Below are 15,427 nucleotides of genomic sequence, written 5' to 3' on the forward strand. Positions count from 1 at the left end.
CGGTGTACCTGCCACGGCAAAGATTCCGGAGAGTGCAAACAAGGAACAACTCATTAAACCATGGGAATTTTACCTGCTGCTCCGGAGGACAGCCCACCACATGCAGGCGTGGGGACACTCCGGCGCTATATATTTCCCCGGTGCCAGTCCATCAGCAGCAGCAGCAGCTCAAGCTTCTCCTGATCAACCAGCCACCTAACGATCGTCGTTTCTTGCATAGTCAAGCAAGATGGCGTCGAGGGCTGCGACGATGGTGACGCTGCTGCTCGCGGCGGTGGCGGCGACGTGCGCGCAGGCGCAGCTGCACGAGAAGTTCTACGGCGAGACGTGCCCCAGCGTGGAGGACGTCGTCCGGAAGGAGATGGTGAGGGCGCTGTCACTGGCGCCCAGCCTCGCCGGGCCGCTCCTCCGGATGCACTTCCACGACTGCTTCGTCAGGGTAAGCTACCTTTGCATGCATGTTGTCTGTCCTGCCTGTACCCTGTTGTGTGCGGTGGCCTGACCAGTGACCGCCATTAATTAACGCAGGGGTGCGACGGCTCGGTTCTGCTGGACTCGGCCAACAAGACGGCGGAGAAGGACGCGCAGCCGAACCAGACGCTGCGAGGCTTCGGGTTTGTCGAGAGAGTGAAGGCCGCGGTGGAGAAGGCCTGCCCCGACACCGTCTCCTGCGCCGACATCCTCGCCCTCATTGCCAGGGACGCAGTATGGCTGGTGAGTAGAGTACTAGGCCATTTTGCAAATGACATGGTACGTGTGGAAGCCAAATTCTAATGCTGCTCGATCATGGTTTCTCCAGAGCAAGGGTCCATTCTGGACAGTTCCTCTCGGCCGGCGAGACGGCAGCGTGTCCATTTCCAACGAGACCGACGCTCTGCCACCCCCGACCTCCAACTTCACCGTGCTTACCCAGCTCTTCGCCGCCGTGAACCTCGACGCCAAGGACCTCGTCGTCCTGTCCGCCGGGCACACGATTGGGACGTCCCACTGCTTCTCCTTCTCCGACCGGCTCTACAACTTCACCGGCATGGAGAACCCCAGCGACATCGACCCCACGCTGGAGCCACAGTACATGATGCGGCTAAAGAGCAAGTGTGCCAGCCTCAACGACAACACCACCCTCGTGGAGATGGACCCCGGCAGCTTCAAGACCTTCGACACCGACTACTTCAAGCTGGTGAGCAAGCGGAGGGGCCTCTTCCACTCCGACGGCGCCCTCCTCACCGACCCCTTCACCCGCGCCTACGTCCAGCGCCATGCCACCGGCGCCTTCAAGGACGAGTTCTTCGCTGACTTCGCCGCCTCCATGATCAAGATGGGCAACGCCAACCCGCTCACCGGAAGCCAAGGTGAGATCAGGAAGAAGTGCAGCGTGGTCAACCATTAAACCACCGACGAAGTACAAGGCTGTTTTGATTTGTGGCGATCTTTTTTCCTTTTAAATTACTGTAAGATTGTTATAGCTCCTTTCTCTCTCAAATCTTTTTCTTTCATTAATTTGTTGTTTCGTTACAACCATGTTAGTTCCTTGTACACACGACGAACACTTTGATATTGCCACCTCCGACGTGTCGTCCATTGTCATCTGGAGATTATTCATGTCACGGTTACTAGTTTTGTCTAAGTTTGTCTTTGATTTATTTTAGATTGTTACAAAATGTTTTGTTGTGTTTTTTGTTTTACCTCAGAGCATATCATAATGTTTCACATGTACAAGTAAAAAGAAGAGTTATTGTCAGATTATCTTTATTTAGTTATTTGGGGCAGGATGGATAGCAACTATCAAATTTTGCGGCATTGACTGTTGGCACTGGCGTGCATTTGGTCTCTTCTTGTTAGAAAATGTATCTTTATGTTTAGTTGTGTATCTGTAAAAACCAAGTGCACAAGCACGAAGAACGATAGATCCAAGGTACTGCCTCCGTCTAGGTGTAAGTCATTTAAGGTTGTGCATCGCGACCAGGGGGAGGAAAAAACGAGAGAACTTAATGTTTATTTGCTAATTAATAGCATTGCATATAATGGACTGACCATTGTATATCGTGTTTGGTAGTCTCGAGTCATTGAAAGCATACATGCCTTATACTCCCTCCGTTTCTAAATATAAGGTGTATTAGTTTTTCAAAAAGTCAACGGTTGTCTATGTTTGACAAACTTTACAGCAAAATATATAAAGATTTATAATAATAAATATATAAAATGTAAAAATATAGTTCATGAAGAATCTAGTGATAATGATTTGGTACTTTAGATATTGATATTTTTGTCTATAAACTTGGTCAAACTTAGAGAAGTTTGACTTTTTGGAAAAATAATACACCTTATATTGAGGAACGGAGGGAGTATTATTTATTGGTTGATTCCTTTATTTGTGTCAAGAAACAAGAAACCACGTGGAAGTTAATGCACCGAGCCTAAGTGTTTTTAGATTATTTGGTTTTACTAAGGTAACTTATACACCTAGACGCGGAGTCAATAAGAAATTTTTTTCAGAATTTTTTTGAATAATTTTACTATTTTTTTGATTATACTGTTCATTAGGGTGCATTTGAGCTCATATGTTGATACTTCGCGTCCGCTTTTCTAGGCGTTTATAGACCTAGGAATGTGAGGCCTCCTTAGTTTTCCTCCTCCACAAGAGCAATGATGGTCGAAGTAAAAAAACATTCCAATAAAAAGTGTCCGGTGGTAGCTTGTAAGGCATCTCATTCTTATGGGAGGGGATTTCATCTCAAGTGTGGTGTGAAGAGATCTCCTCTTAGTTGTGCTGGAAAAGATGACGCCGAAAGGCGCATAGACACCCTTGGGTGCTAGGCAACGACCAAACGACTCGCCTAGGATATAAGAGAAACTCTAGGCATGCAAAAGAAGAAATTATCTACTCAAACGAGAAATCATGATACATTGGATAGATAGGCCAAACGGGCCTAGTCCATATTCTAAAGGCTAGATATGGTAGTTTACGCATTTATATGCTCTAACTTAATATTGATACGCATACATATATTACCCCAAATACACCCTGATAGCCAAAACTATACATGCACCTAGGCTACGCCTAAGGCGCTTAAGCACCACTTAGGTGCTAGGAGAAGGCCAAACTCTTCGTTTATGCCTAGCGCTTTCTCCAACCTTGCCTCTCGGTGAAAAATTATCTCACCTCTTGTCGACGCAAGAGGTTCTCTATCATATCTTGTTTTCAGAGTTTTTCCTCCCAATGGAATTCTTGTTCACCCTTCTCGATGGTTTTACCTTGATATCCTTGACTAGAAGAGTAGGGCTTCCTTGTTTTAGTGGAACAGAGCTTATACTAAATTTGATGTCTAACATGATCTTTGTATACGGGATATTCAATCTGGCTCTCGAGCCCATCTACTCTCTATATCTATACCATCGAGCTGCTCTAAGATTGGTAAAAGCATGAGTATTTCAGCTGTATTCCTTCATTAAATTTTCGCAAAAGAAAAATCCAATCCACAAAGAGCTTTTGCATGAGAAGGCCTGCTACTAAATTTTCGGTCAATCACAATAGTCAAATAGATGCAAGGATAAAATTGAAACAATAAAAAAAACGTATATTTTTGCACAAGCATTTTGAAGACGAACATAAGGTGACTTGCTTGTATCCTCAAAAAATAAGGTGACTTGCTGATGAACACATTGCTAATACTCGATTAACATGACGTAGGGTGCAATTTAACATCACATTAACCACACTAAAAATGCACAAAGTCTAGTTAGGCTTTCCCAAAAAAAAATCTAGTCTTGATAAATACTCTTAGCCACTGTACTTTTAACGAGAACAGCAACGCTAATTGAGCAGATGTGCAACAAAAGGCAAGATTAGCACCAACTAACTTTACCATATCTGATTTGATGAGACGTTCTGAGATTTTCGAAAAGGGGCGCTTTATTACTTAAAAGGTTTAAGTAACACCCGGCCTCTGCATAACTGAGATGCACACAGCCAACAATATCCTCACAACAAGCGAAAAATAAAAATAAAAAAGGAAGGCGAAATACAAAGAAAGTATATTTGTATAGCGCCTAAACCGTCGGTGGCCCAATCCTAAGATCATGCTGCCACCCATGTTGGATAAAAGTATCCCTCGCCGTAACCTCCAATCGTGTACACACCTCCGTAAACAGGTCTCGATTCTCCACTCGTTGTAGAGAGGACCATAAACGAAGCGTCCTAGTACATCTGTAGATAACCTGCATAAGCGAAGTACTTTTATCATTAAAAATCTTATCATTTCTACATAACCAAAGCGACCAAATCACGGCAAGCGCTCCCACCCTAAGTAGACTTCTGAACTTGTGATCAATCCCATGTAACCAATTGCCAAATATATTAGCAACACTACAAGGAGGGTACAAGCCAGAAGCTATTTGGATGACTGACCATATAGAACGAGCCAATTTACATTGGAAGAACAAATGTTTTATTGTCTCATCATGCGGACAAAATACACATTGCGTACTTCCATGCCAATTTCTCTTAATAAGGTTATCTTTAGTAAGAATGACTCCGCGACGAAGATACCATGCAAAGATTTTATTCTTAAGAGGTATCTTCATCTTCCAGATCTTCTTATTAATATCAACTGGCACGTCAGACTGGATCAAAGCTCTATACATAGATTCCACTGAGAATTGCCCATTCTCATGTAGGTTCCAACGAAATAAATCGGACCCATGTGACAACTGTACCGTGGATAATCGTTGAAGTAATATGTTCCACGATTGAAGTCTAGGTCCAATTAAATCCCTTCTGAACGTCACATTGGGCGGAAATGATTCCAAAACCTTGGCAATAGTATCACCCTTGTGACGTACAATATTGTATAGAGCTGGATATTGTTCCCGGAGAGTAGCATTACCTAACCACTTATCCTCCCAGAATCTAATTTCCGAGCCATTCTTAATTGAGAAGGACCCATAGCGGAAGAAATATTTCTTCGTTGCCATTAATCCCGCCCAAAAATGAGAGTCCCCAGGCTTCCAGTATACCTGGGATATCGCCTTTGAACCCACATATTTTCTCCTAAGGAGGGTTTGCCATACACCATCTTCGGTCAACAACTTAAATAACCATTTGCCAAGGAGGGCTCTATTCTTAACCTCAAGGTCATGAATTCCCAACCCGCCTTGGTCCTTGGGACGGCAAACCACACTCCATTTAGCCAGCCGATATTTCTTTCTCTCGCTATCTCCTTGCCAAAAGAATCTTGATCGGAAGTAATCCAATCTATGTAAAACTCCTTTCGGCAATTGGAAGAAGGAAATCATATACAGTACCATGTTACTTAGTACTGAATTTATGAGGACCAACCTCCCACCCAGAGATAGCAGTTTACCTTTCCAACTGCTAAGCCTTTTTTGTAGTCTCTCCTCGACGTGTTTCCATTCAGCATTTGTGAGTCTTCGATAATGTATCGGTATACCCAAATAAGTGATCGGAAACTGGCCCAACCCGCATCCGAACAGGTCAGCATACAGATGGGCCTCGTCTTGAGCCTCGCCAAAACAAAACAATTCACTTTTATGGAAATTTATCTTAAGCCCTGAGAGTTGCTCGAATGCTGATAAAATTAATTTCAGATTTCTTGCTTTCTCGAGGTCATGATCCATAAAGAGAATCGTATCATCGGCATATTGAAGGATAGAAAGACCACCATCCACTAGATGATTCACTACCCCATCAATTTGGCCATCAACCTTGGCACGCTCAATCATGACCGCTAACATATCCGCCACTATATTGAATAGCATGGGCGATATTGAGTCACCTTGTCGCAATCCTTTCTTTGGTTGGAAATAGTTGCCAACGTCATCATTGACTTTAATGGCAACACTACCTCCAGCCACAAAACTATGGATCATTGCGCGCCACTCTACAGAAAATCCTTTCATTCTGAGAGTCTGTTGAAGAAAAGACCACTTGACTTTGTCATAAGCCTTTTCAAAGTCAATTTTAAGAACTACCCCATTCAGTTTTTTTTGATGCAATTCATGAACTGTTTCGTGAAGGACAACAACCCCATCTAGGATGTTCCTGCCTTGCATAAAAGCAGTTTGAGAAGGACGAACCACATGTTCAGCAACCGAATTGAGCCTAATAGTCGCTACCTTAGTGAAGATTTTAAAGCTAACATTAAGGAGGCATATTGGACGATATTGTTGTATCCTTTCAGCCTCATTAACCTTAGGTATTAAAATAATTTCACCGAAGTTTAAGCGAAACAACTCTAGTTGACCAACATGAAGGCAGCCAAACAAGAGTAGGAGATCATGTTTGATGACCTCCCAAAAGTTCTGGTAGAACTCAGCGGGAAAACCATCTGGACCCGGTGCTTTGTTATGCTCCATTAGGAAAACTGCCTTTCTAACTTCCTCCTCAGAAAATGGAGCTGTTAGAAGGCTATTTTCCGCATCAGAAACCTGGGGGATGTCATCTGTTCGAGACCCATCCATCGAGAAGTTTCCTTCCTGAGGAGTCCCGAATAGATTTTTATAATAACTAGTGATATAAGACTTAAGTTGCTCATGCCCTTCAATCATGCCCTCCTCCTGTTGTAGGGAATGAATAAGTTTCTTCCGGTGTCTACCATTGGCGACACCATGGAAATATCTCGTATTCGAATCACCTTTGAGGATAAACTGAGATTTTGAATGTTGGTACCACTTGAGTTCCTCCTCGCGCAACATGCGAGCTAACTTGGCATTCGATTGACTCTTGATCTCTAATTCGAGGTCAGAGAGAGCTCTAATCTCTGCCAAAGCTTCTAAATCATCAATAATGGATGAAAGACGAAGCTTCTCCTTTTTGAGGATACCCGCAGTGTGCCTAGCCCAACCACGAAGGAACTTACGTAATGCACGCATTTTGTTGTTCCATTTGTGTATTGGGGTAGGCTCGGCAACCGGTTTATCCCACACCTCCTTGACCATATCATAGAATCCATCTCGATGTAACCAACCTAGTTCAAACTTGAACTTGCGTCGGTGTTGTGGACGTGGAGATCCAGTGGTTAAGAGGATGGGTGCATGGTCTGAGATAGAACAACGACCTCACCGCAATGGGCCAAGACGGCGGACCAATGAGAGGAAAAGAGGGTGATGGATCTGATATGGCTGGATCCACGCATGGAGAACCCTGCCCGAACTCCTCCCTTCTGCCATGACGAGCGAGCCTCGCATGTCCTCGAGTCCATCATAGAGCAGTCAATCGACGAAGGAGGAAGCCTAATTCGAGTGGGGGCAGGCCATCGGGAAAGAAGGGGAACGACATATACACCCCGGGCCTAGATCCAGTGCCAGAGGAGGGAGACACGCTCGTTCTTGTTGAGCGACGCTGAGGGAGGTGGAGAAGTGGCTTACGATAGAGACAGGTACGAGACATATTTTATACCAGGTACAGGTCCTGTATTTTGTGGTGGTATAGAGCTGGTATCTCCTCAGAAATCCCTTTTGGCACAGATCCCCACATGGCTCTGAATGGTACAGATATCCAGAGCAGCTGAGCTCGGGAGCCAAAACGCTGCTCCCAACCCCTTCTTATTTTTTTTCAGTACTACAACAGAAGTGCATGTATTTCTTCTGAAGTTTAATGTTTTTCTCATATATTTAATTGTGTTTAGGGCTAAAATATAGAGAGAGAAAATTTAGGTTGGTTACAGATCAAGGAGACAAGGAGACAAGATGAGAAACAAGACAAAAGCCAACTCATGACGACCACTAGTCCATGCAGTTGGCCCATGTGTCCAACCTTGTTGTGTGGGTTCATTACATGACCCACATATATAGTACCCCCACCCCCACCCCCGCACAACCGCGCTTGCTTGTCTGAGGGCTTTTCGTTCACCCCTATATCTCCTTTGCATATTTATTACAATTTTTTAGCGATGGTTGTACACTAAATCTTTATTTACATGAAATATACGAGGATCACAATAGATCCAATCTCTGAAAAGGCTTTCTCTCGATCCAATCTAGATTAGCCAACTCGAATAAATAGATGTACTATGCACTCTCATGATTACACTTGAGTGGTGTCCTTTTGCGGCTACCATTTTTGCAGTAGTAGCTATGTAGCAGCTCTCTCTCCCTCTGTCTCTCTCTCTCTCCATGACTTCCCTAAAGGCTTATATTATCAGATAATATGTCTATTTGGAACTCCCAGTTCAAGTACTTTCTCTCTAAATGTTTCAATAGAAGAAAAGTCTTTGCTCAAAATAAGCTCATCACAAACCCTTTTTTCTAAACACCGGGTGAGCGAAGTTGTATTAAATATAAAGCACTTGGATTGGATGAATTCTCAACCGAGTTTATCAAACCTTCTAGGAGTCGTGGAGTTATCTGAGACCTTCCATGTTGATCACCCTGAGCTTTCAATACTATTTTTTTGTGCAATTGTTTTACTTCCCATGACTAAAGAGGATAATCAATTTCCATTGTACATATTGACATGGCTTCTTAACGTATTGACCATATGCCTTAATTAGTAACTTGATAGCTTCTTAATTATGTCGTTTCTCTCTCTCTCTCTCTCTCTCTCTCTCTCTCTCATGTGCAGAGTCTAAATCAGAAGTTTAACTCATATTCAAAAATCTTGATATTTTCTGTAAGGCAAAAATGTAAGTTCCTGATCGAAGTACTTAAATTTTCGAATACAATAAATAGTTTTAGATTTGAAAATCATATAGAGTACAAATGAGCCCATTATCATACCTTACACAGTTGTGAATCCTTAAAAAAATAGTTCAATTGAAAGTATCATAATTGTACACATCTTAAAGCTGACAAATAAAGTTTATTCAAATCTAAACTCATTCTGCAGTCATATGTTGATATGTTGACACTACTAAATAACGCATAGTCATACCAATATCAACACAGATGCTCATAACATATATTAAATATCCAAATTGATGATAAAAAAACTTGTGTTGTGGCAAAATGCAATCATACCTACAAGCTAACTGTTTCAATTATGTGTCACCTTATCATGTGTGCCTTTAGCTCTTTGCCAAAGTTCCTTATCCACAGTTTCACTTCTCTCACCAAAAGCGCGGATACATATGAGTCAAATTTCCTGCCTGGTACAAGTTTCTCGAGGTAAACCTACGAGGAAACAGTGGGGTAGAACAACAAAGACAACTACCTAGGGTTGAATCTTTGGTTACCAGCCATCATCCCAATTAGACGAAGAAGAATTCTGGTCTATGATCTGGTCGTATGGTTGTATTTGATTTAGTTTGAGATCCAAGGGGAGCGGACGGTTTTTACAAGGTAATGGGCTCCCTGTTAATATATATCTTTTTTTTTGCGAAAAAATATATATCTTATTTGGATATGACCTCATCGCAGAACCTTACTATTTCCACACATTTTTTCACATCTCCCTCTATACGGAATAGGCCTAACTCTTAGTTCCTTCTCTTGAAACTTTCAAGGGGTTCTATATTAAATTTCCCTCCACAAAGTCTCTCTACTACATTATCAGTTCATAAATACTATATTTACAATATTCCTTCCAAGGCAATATCTATGAATATAAATTACAATCTTTGGTCTTTGGTTTTTACAATATAAAATTATACTTTATACAACTTGGACTAACATTCAGAAATGAAAAACCATTATCCTAAAGAAATTACATAAAATCACGGGAAAGTCGTTTCACAGCCATTTAAATAGATGCCAGTTGTGCCATGTTTCCATCTCCCCACCAGTCTCAGGTTCTTTTACCTCAAACTTCTCACCGAACTTCAACGACGGCAATCAGCAAAACAACTTTGGTGGCAAAATCGCCAGGGCTTGGAGATGTAGCTTCTTATCCTAAGATCCAAGTTTGCAATCTCGAACTTACATTAGTTACTGTTCTTCGTTCTTAGCAACAAATTTATATCAATCTGTCCTCCTACATGTTGTTCTTGAGCAAAAAATAAAGCTCAGTCTCCCTTGATTGATGTTATTGAAGATTTTCACTCCACTATGCTGGTCCATGACACTGAATTAGGAAAGCTGACCTTGGATACACCCCAGGATTTGGTATGTTAACATTGTTGCACTGCTCACAAGTTAGGATTTCTTATTTTTCCCTATACTAGTTTATTTTGATCTGATATGCAGTTATCTGTTAAAGGATAGGTGACAAGGTCAGCAAAGTGATTATGGTGCAGATCCCATTGTTAGTGATAATGATATTGTCAAAATTTCAGTCCATCAACAAATTTATTCGCTGTACTAGCAACATAAACTATATCCTTGGTTATCTAGGTATTAGTTATAGTTCGAGAATTATATGTTGAAGAAGGATATGCTTATTTTAGGCCACAGACTATTTACACAAGCCCTAGTTACCATGGTGTTTTCGAGATTCTGAATGATGTAGAAGCATATTAAAGTTGTAGTGAGGAACTAATTCCAATGCTTAATTTATCAATGAGAGGGAAACTGGAATTATGATCATCTAGAGAGTGATGTTATCTTAATACAGTTAATATAATTCTAGTATCCTTCGATTTGTAGATGTTTCTGAATCAGTAAGTTCTAATACATAGAATTTAGTAAAATATTCTAGAAGTTTGAGAGTAAGTGTTACATTATCTCCAAGATTCCTTTAAGGAATGGGGATTTGGTCGGATATGTAGAAATCTTTGTCATTGTCATAGTGGATCTTCAGAAAAATAGACATTATTCTTTTTTTTAGTAAATTGGTATTTGCTTCCGCAATTCCAATTATATCAACTAGTCAGCAACCCGTGCATCTGCACGGGCTAGTTTGGTTTTCAATAACATTTTTATTTTAAAGGTTTTATGACTTTATTGCCAAGTGAGAATATAATTTAGAATTAGCTTTTCTAAAACATGTAATTGTTTTCTCATTGATATTTGAACAACAACAAAAGAAGTAAAATTCATGTGCACGTGTTTTTGCTTTATAGTTTAAAGAAATGAAAATTGTGACAGTGTATGTACATGTGTTCTGCCCGGCTAGCGTTACCTTGAAGTGATACATTCTGGAGTGAACCATATACAAACCAACTTAACTAATTAACACAGATTTGATACCGGCAAGTGTAAGTTCCTTTTTTTTAACTTAACTTCCTTGTCCAAGTTAATTGAGTTGTGCAACTATTTTGTCTGGTATAGATGGTATATGAGTTTTTTGCCTGAAATGTTTTCACTGATTTTTATGCTAAGGACCAGGTTCGAATTTAAGCGCACAAAATTTCAAGAACCATTGAACTTTGTAGTATTTGGTGATATGTATAAGATGAAACCCTTGATCACATGAAAAGGATTACATCACGTAGTCTAATCTATGTTATAAGAATTTAAAGTACAACATATTTCCCAGCTGGATGTATCACTCGACACAGTAATAAGAAAATATGATTGGAATCGACGTGCTAGCTTCGTGTCCATTGTTTTACATCAGTTAGTTTCTTATAATAAATATCCATTCAGGCCAGATAAGACAAAAGCTGATCACCACGTACATGTAACCTGCTGCAATGGTCGATTTCTTCGGACCAAGTAAATAAATATGTTGTCAGTTTTGTCCTCAGCAGCAAATTGAGTTTTTCTTTGCAGCAGACAAAGTGATCTACAATCTTAAAAAAGTCGCCAAGTAAATCTATTTGTTACCAGTTTTGCCATGGCAGCAAATGGAGCTTGCAGCAGACAAAGTCGTTTGAGATCTGAAAAATTGAACCAATTATCTATTGCTGAATATAACTTTAATTTGGATTGCTAACTGACAAAACAATTTGAGAACTGAAAAACAGAAGGAAGATCACTATTAGCTTATATAATTATTTTTTAATAAAGAATAAATCATTTATAGATCAACATAAATTGTAGTCCTTCTATTAAAGTCTGCTAGTAAAGTGGCAGAGAAAGGATCATCTATGACACTTAAACCATCATGCTTGGCTACCAATTGTTTTCTCAAAAAGGTTAGGACCATATCTAGAGGCGTGAATCATTAGTTTGAAATAAGAGAGAGGATGCCTAGATACACGAAAGTAGCATCTAATAAGGCTTTCTACTATGCTTGATATCAATGGATCGTGTAAAAAACATGTATATATATGACTCACGCTAAGCTTGTGGCTAGGTTGTCTTATATATCATGCTTGCTGTAAGAGAAGTAGTAGAAGAGGGAAAATATGGTGATGGATTCAACAAAATCAGTGTACCTACATACTTCAACAGAAGTATGATCAGCTTCACACCACTATTATCAGCGGGATGACACAGTGGCCATTTTATAATGTATGATAATATGTGTACCGACTGAAACACAGTGGGTTTTGTTAGGCAACAATTTATCTGACATCTCAGGAACCATCTGATATTTTCTGCCGAGGCCACTGTGATCTCTAACAGGACTCATATCTCTTCACTCTTGGAGTCTGCACAACTAATCTAGCTTAGTGTTGGTTACCAACATAATACATCTGTATAACACCAAAGAACATGAACTTGGCATCTACGGCACGCCAAACAAAAACTGTATTGAGATGAAGATATATGCAGATATCTGACCCTTATGTGGAGCATCATCAAAGTTGTAATATACCTGTTGTGAACTGCAGTAATCAAAATTTTGGTAATAACCTCATATATGACAGAGAAGTCTTGAGTATGGCATGTGGAAATTATACTCCATGGTATATTAAATGATGGCATGCATTTCTTTCACCAATTTACTGCAGATAAAAACACGTAAAGGATGGGTGAATGGCAAATAATGTTGTACGGACTCATATGGAATTGCAAAGAAACCATAAGACATATATGGTATGTGGAATTTATACTGAAAACAAACATTATTTGCTACATCTGGGGATATTTTACCACTCGTATTTCTAAGCTGGATGGATCCTTCTCAGTTACAAAAAGGCACAAAATTTTCATTTGCTTAGAAATTTTGTTCTGAAGGCAAGATAAGTATGCCAACAATATGCACTCTATACGTTTTCTATTAATTATGTAATGGAACACCGGAAGAATGTTTTGACCCAAGGGAGCCATGAAATACCTTAAAGAATAATAAAGAATGCCAGCAAGTTTCTCTGAAAATATTACACGATGTAACATAGGGAACAGTTATCTGTAGTGAAGTGTTCTATACATAAGGAAAGACAGCAAAATTTCATTATGACCAGAACTTTTTACTATTTAACATTCAGGGAGAAGCTAATGTCCACATGACACATCAAATACTATGCACTATCTCACTGCCGTAGGCTATAACACATGTGTCTAATGACTGGCCTATAAAATGGAAAATGTTAGTACTTGACTGTAGCATGTATTTGGAAAACGGCATGGTACAGAGAATCTTCCCGCGCAACGTATTGCTGGCCGCCTGATCTAGAGAGGTCTTCCACAATGCAGGCTACACGCTGGGTGGACTGCCACGAAGGGGTGGTGCATGATGCGTCGAGCATCAGACACATCGAGCGAACATTTGCGTTCGAGTGTTCTCCTATGATCAATAGCAGTTATGCACAACATTGTAAAACAAACTCTTACTAAATCTGAATGTATTTTTATCTTAAATAAAATCTAAAAGTACATCCCTATATATAAGCTAGGGGTGTCTTCTTGATGGCCGGCAACAGAAGCTAGGGTTAAATTTGTACTACGAATGTGGCATGTTCTTACGGTCGGACTTATGACACATCAAAAGAGCAGCATTGATAACTTTCTTCAGATCGGTCCATGGCTTCTTAGGGTCTCTCCTGGAATCGAAGAAATAAGCTCGGCCGTCTCGGGGAACAATTGAACAATGTAACAATAATGAGATTAACATCAAAGTACTCAGGTGTAGTGCAAGAATAAAGAAATGAACTTACGTTTTGAAGTAAGGCATGATAAAGTTGTGCTTGTGCCGAGGACTATGAAGAATGGTCTTGTGGAGGTAAGTCGTGAAAAGACGTTGGCCTTTATCAGAATCCACATTGGCCCAACGCATGAGATACGGATCAAGGAAGCCAACTTCGTCATTCTAGAGTAATGGATTTTTGTAGCATGCCAGAGCGACCAAAGCCTCATTGAAGACGGCTTGATTACTTCCACGTAGAAAATATTGTCGTTGACACAGTCTCAAAGCCAAGATATATTTTATCAGCAGGGTACTCGTCGACAAATCCAAGACCCTCTCCTAACCTAGCTACTACTTCTTCGTGTAGAAGCTGAATTTCAACGCTTAGCGCACCCAACTTGCGTTGTGGTAACATCGGTTCACCGGGCTTAAACATTTGCATGAAGCACCTACTGGTAGAAACATTCACCACATCTTCTCCTGGTGCCTTACTGGTGATAGGTTCATTGGCTGATTTCTTCTTTCGTCATGATACTACAATGGATTCTAGTTAAAAAATGAAAGAAAATTTCGACATGACCTATGCTAAAAAGAGGACATAACGGGTACCAGAAATTCGACGAAACAGAAATGAATTGACGTTTTGCCAAAACATTGTCACTCATGTCAATACCTACAAAATGTTCCTAATCTACTCATAGTTACCCTAAGCACAAATAAAAGTAAGATACACTACTCAAATTTAATCCATGCTAAATATCTATTTTCCCTAAACATAACTTTGACCATACGAGAGAGGTGGCTCGTTTGGCGTACGAAGGCGGTGCGAGGTATCCGATGATGGCGGAGGAGGGCACGATGGGCGGGGGGGCGGGGGCAGGGGAAATGCCAAATTTTGGAACGGTTTTTCAGGTGGGGAGGAAGTAAACTGCAGCCAGGGTCGTGGGTCTACGTGTGACGGGCACGGCAGGGCGCCCGCAACACGTAAGTGGACAACACTGGCGGTCGGGCAACTGCACCGGCCACTACTACAAGTGTATAATATGTACTTCCTTCGTGCCTGGTAAGAGTGCTTAGCACAATTTAGTTATGGCAAGCAACAGTCACACTCGCCATTGATGTACAAATAAGCAGTGGCAGGCCTTTGTTACTACTCGCCACAGTTAGGTTGCATTACGCGGCCAGCTCTGAAACGGTCTACCAGTGGCGGGCACGTATTCCTGCCCGCCGCTGCTCTGTTACTAGTAGTGGCAGGTAAGCTTTGGTACCCGTCACTGCTATGTTTCAAATTAGCTGTGGCGGGTGACACGTCTCACCCGTCACTAATTTGTGTTTACCTATAAGCCATTTCCTAATAGTGTATGGTTTTTTTGCGCGACGGTCGATGACAAGATGACCAAGCAATAAGATGCAACTATTTTTCTTGCCTCGGCGGGTTTAGGATCTTGCCTCGGCAACTATTTTTCTTGTGTTCTAGAATGTCTGTATGATTGTTATGGTGGGTTTACCTACACTTCCATAGGTGTATTACCTCTAGCTTAATATTTGGGTTTAAATATTGAATTTGGTGCACAATTGCTT

At 41.0% G+C, this 15,427-nt stretch overlaps 1 protein-coding gene across 1 annotated transcript; it reads left to right on the top strand.

Annotated features, from left to right (window-relative positions):
* The first annotated feature begins 172 nt into the window (after window positions 1-172).
* LOC119348859 (peroxidase 1-like) lies at window positions 173-1,624 on the top strand. Its single transcript, XM_037616858.1, has 3 exons — window positions 173-439; window positions 529-714; window positions 800-1,624. The coding sequence occupies exons 1-3, from the start codon at window positions 230-232 to the stop codon at window positions 1,385-1,387; spliced, it is 984 nt and encodes a 327-aa protein (XP_037472755.1). The 5' UTR covers window positions 173-229; the 3' UTR covers window positions 1,388-1,624.
* Window positions 1,625-15,427: the final 13,803 nt, after the last annotated feature.

This window comes from Triticum dicoccoides, chromosome 1B (assembly GCF_002162155.2).
Source record: "Triticum dicoccoides isolate Atlit2015 ecotype Zavitan chromosome 1B, WEW_v2.0, whole genome shotgun sequence".
Classification (NCBI taxonomy): domain Eukaryota; kingdom Viridiplantae; phylum Streptophyta; class Magnoliopsida; order Poales; family Poaceae; genus Triticum; species Triticum dicoccoides.

Excerpts from the sequence above, each read along its gene's own strand:
- LOC119348859 (XM_037616858.1), top strand. The coding sequence starts at position 230 with ATGGCGTCGAGGGCTGCGACGATGGTGACGCTGCTGCTCGCGGCGGTG. Across the intron at positions 440-528 it reads TCCACGACTGCTTCGTCAGG|GGGTGCGACGGCTCGGTTCT; the intron begins GTAAGCTACCTT and ends TAATTAACGCAG. Across the intron at positions 715-799 it reads CCAGGGACGCAGTATGGCTG|AGCAAGGGTCCATTCTGGAC; the intron begins GTGAGTAGAGTA and ends TGGTTTCTCCAG.